Genomic DNA, 2,591 nt, shown 5'->3' with positions numbered 1-2,591 from the left:
ACAGTAGTGAGGTTGGCCCAGGATCAGGCAGTATTTCGTTCTGCTGTACATAAGGTCGCTAAGAGTCAGTACCGACTCAATGGCACCTAACAACAACAACAACAACAACAACTCATGGTGAACAGGTTTCAGCTGAGTTTCCAGACTAAGATAGACTTAGTTTGCTATGAGTCGGAACTGACTCAATGCTACTTAGCAACATCAATTTCTTTATTATATGACGTTTTATGGTTTATGTACCGTTGAGCCTGTTCCAACTCAGTGGGTTTCTGAGGCTGTAGATCTTTATGGAAGCAGAAAGCCTCATCTTTCTCCAGCAGAGTGAGTGGTAGAATTGAATTGCTGACGCTAGAGTTAGCAGCCCAATTCGTAATCCACTACTATGCTACCAGGGCACCATGTGTTACAAGACATTGGATAGTAAACTCAAGGGGATGTATCAGGACTTTTATTCAACACATTTTTTTTTCTCTCCTTCTGGCCCATATAGTCTTTAATTCTTTCCTGGCTTAATTTAAATGAAGTCAATTTCATATGTAGTAAGATCACAACCCTGAAAACCTTATGGGGCGGCTGCCATTTCATCACCTCTGCGAGCGCAGCATCCATCCCCTCCGCTCTCGCGGCGCCTGGGCCTACCTCGCCTCGGAAGCCCAGGCCAGCGATGCGCTCGCGGCCGAGCTAGATCTCCAGGCCTAGGCCGGAGTAAAGGAGACCTGCGGAGCCGCGGCCATGGAGGCCATCTGGCTGTACCAGTTCCGGCTCATTGTCATCGGGGATTCCACAGTGGGCAAGTCCTGCCTGATCCGCCGCTTCACCGAAGGCCGCTTTGCCCAGGTTTCGGACCCCACCGTGGGAGTGGATTTCTTCTCCCGACTGGTGGAGATCGAGCCGGGGAAACGCATCAAGCTCCAGATCTGGGATACCGCGGGTCAAGAGAGGTTCAGGTCCATCACTCGAGCCTACTACAGGAACTCAGTAGGTGGTCTTCTTTTATTTGACATTACCAACCGCAGGTCCTTCCAGAATGTCCACGAATGGTTAGAAGAGACCAAAGTACACGTGCAGCCCTACCAAATTGTCTTTGTTCTGGTTGGTCACAAGTGTGACCTGGATACACAGAGGCAAGTGACTCGACACGAAGCTGAGAAACTGGCCGCTGCATACGGTATGAAGTACATTGAAACGTCAGCGCGAGACGCCATTAATGTGGAGAAAGCTTTCACAGACCTGACGAGAGACATATATGAGCTGGTGAAGAGGGGGGAGATTACAATCCAGGAGGGCTGGGAAGGGGTGAAGAGTGGGTTTGTACCAAATGTAGTTCACTCTTCAGAAGAGGTTGTCAAATCAGAGAGGAGATGTCTGTGCTAGTCAGCTCTCTTCGTTCCAAAACGTGCCGCCCACCGGAACTTACAAGTGACGGAAGTAAATAGAATCCTTGTGTGGCTGAGAACTCAAACTCCAGTTTGGATACCAAGAGAATAAATGACAAGTAAGCCTCCTTCCCCAGGGCTGGCTCTCTGATGGTGTGCTGATGGATGGTGGGGCCGGAGCGCTGTGACTGGGGGACTGCTTAAGGACCACATATTATGGGGGTTTAAGATTTGGGAAGCGAGACCCCAGAAAAACACACCTACAGGCAGGACAACTGTTTCTTGGTATTTCAGCTCATTCCTAGGTCACGTACATCAAGAACCGTATCAAGGGGGGGGACAGTATCACATTGGGAACAATGACCCTAACTCAAAATGACTGAAGATCAACGTATGCAGTGAGAATATCCTACACAGGATACGTGTGCTGGGTTTGCTTACCCGACACCAGTTAGCATGTAAATAGTCATCTGTCAGATGCTGGGGTGCTAGTAAGAAGGGTGTCATGTGAAAAGGAAGGTCATTTACACACAGTTGTAGGGAATTCAGGCAAGTGTTCACCCTTGTAATAAAATGACCAGCTGGACGAGGAAGAAAACGGCCCCGGTGCAAATGACTGTGTAAGTAGGAAGGTTGTGCTTCGCCCAGCACCTGGCAGCAACTGAGTACCAGTTCACCTCAAATCCCACTTGCATGATCTTATTTTATCATCACAACAGGCCTCGGAGGTTATTAGCCCCATTTTATAGGTGGGTCAACTGAAAATCAGGAGAGTCGCTTGGCCCAGGTCAAGATCCTGACTCCTAGTTGCTGTTCTGTTCATTGCATCAGAGGAAGAAACTCATCTTAACATTGTTTGGGAAGAGACGTGACTAGCAATGAATGGGCTCTACATGTTAGGGTATGTTTTCCTAATTGATTACAACTCAGCTCTAACCTTGAGCGATCCTGGGGATGAATCAAAGGTAAGGTCCATTCAGGTATGATTGACAAGAGTTCATAATCGCAGAACTGAAAACACATTCTAACTGTTTGAGTACTTCTCACTGAGCCCCGATGGACATTTTCTTGAGAGGAAGCAGATATGGTAAGGTGGTAGGGATCAAATACTCACCTGACAACAACCATGGGGGCGCCCCCTGTGTCTACTGGCTTCCTGTCTGACCTAGGTCAGCTCTTAATTCTCAGGGGGAACAGATAACTGCATTGGAAAAC

The 2,591-nt window shown here is 48.2% G+C and overlaps 1 protein-coding gene across 1 annotated transcript; it reads left to right on the top strand.

The window, feature by feature from the left end:
- Positions 1–732: 732 nt before the first annotated feature.
- On the top strand, positions 733–1,374 carry LOC102832317 (ras-related protein Rab-39B-like). Its single transcript, XM_006837614.1, has one exon. The coding sequence runs from the start codon at positions 733–735 to the stop codon at positions 1,372–1,374; it is 642 nt and encodes a 213-aa protein (XP_006837677.1).
- Positions 1,375–2,591: the final 1,217 nt, after the last annotated feature.

This window comes from Chrysochloris asiatica, unplaced genomic scaffold (assembly GCF_000296735.1).
Source record: "Chrysochloris asiatica unplaced genomic scaffold, ChrAsi1.0 scaffold00022, whole genome shotgun sequence".
Taxonomy (NCBI): domain Eukaryota; kingdom Metazoa; phylum Chordata; class Mammalia; order Afrosoricida; family Chrysochloridae; genus Chrysochloris; species Chrysochloris asiatica.
The sequence above is the reverse complement of the archived record's forward strand: the minus strand, read 5'-3'. Positions and strand labels throughout refer to the sequence as shown.

Coding starts and splice junctions, on each gene's coding strand:
- LOC102832317 (XM_006837614.1), top strand. CDS start 733: ATGGAGGCCATCTGGCTGTACCAGTTCCGGCTCATTGTCATCGGGGAT.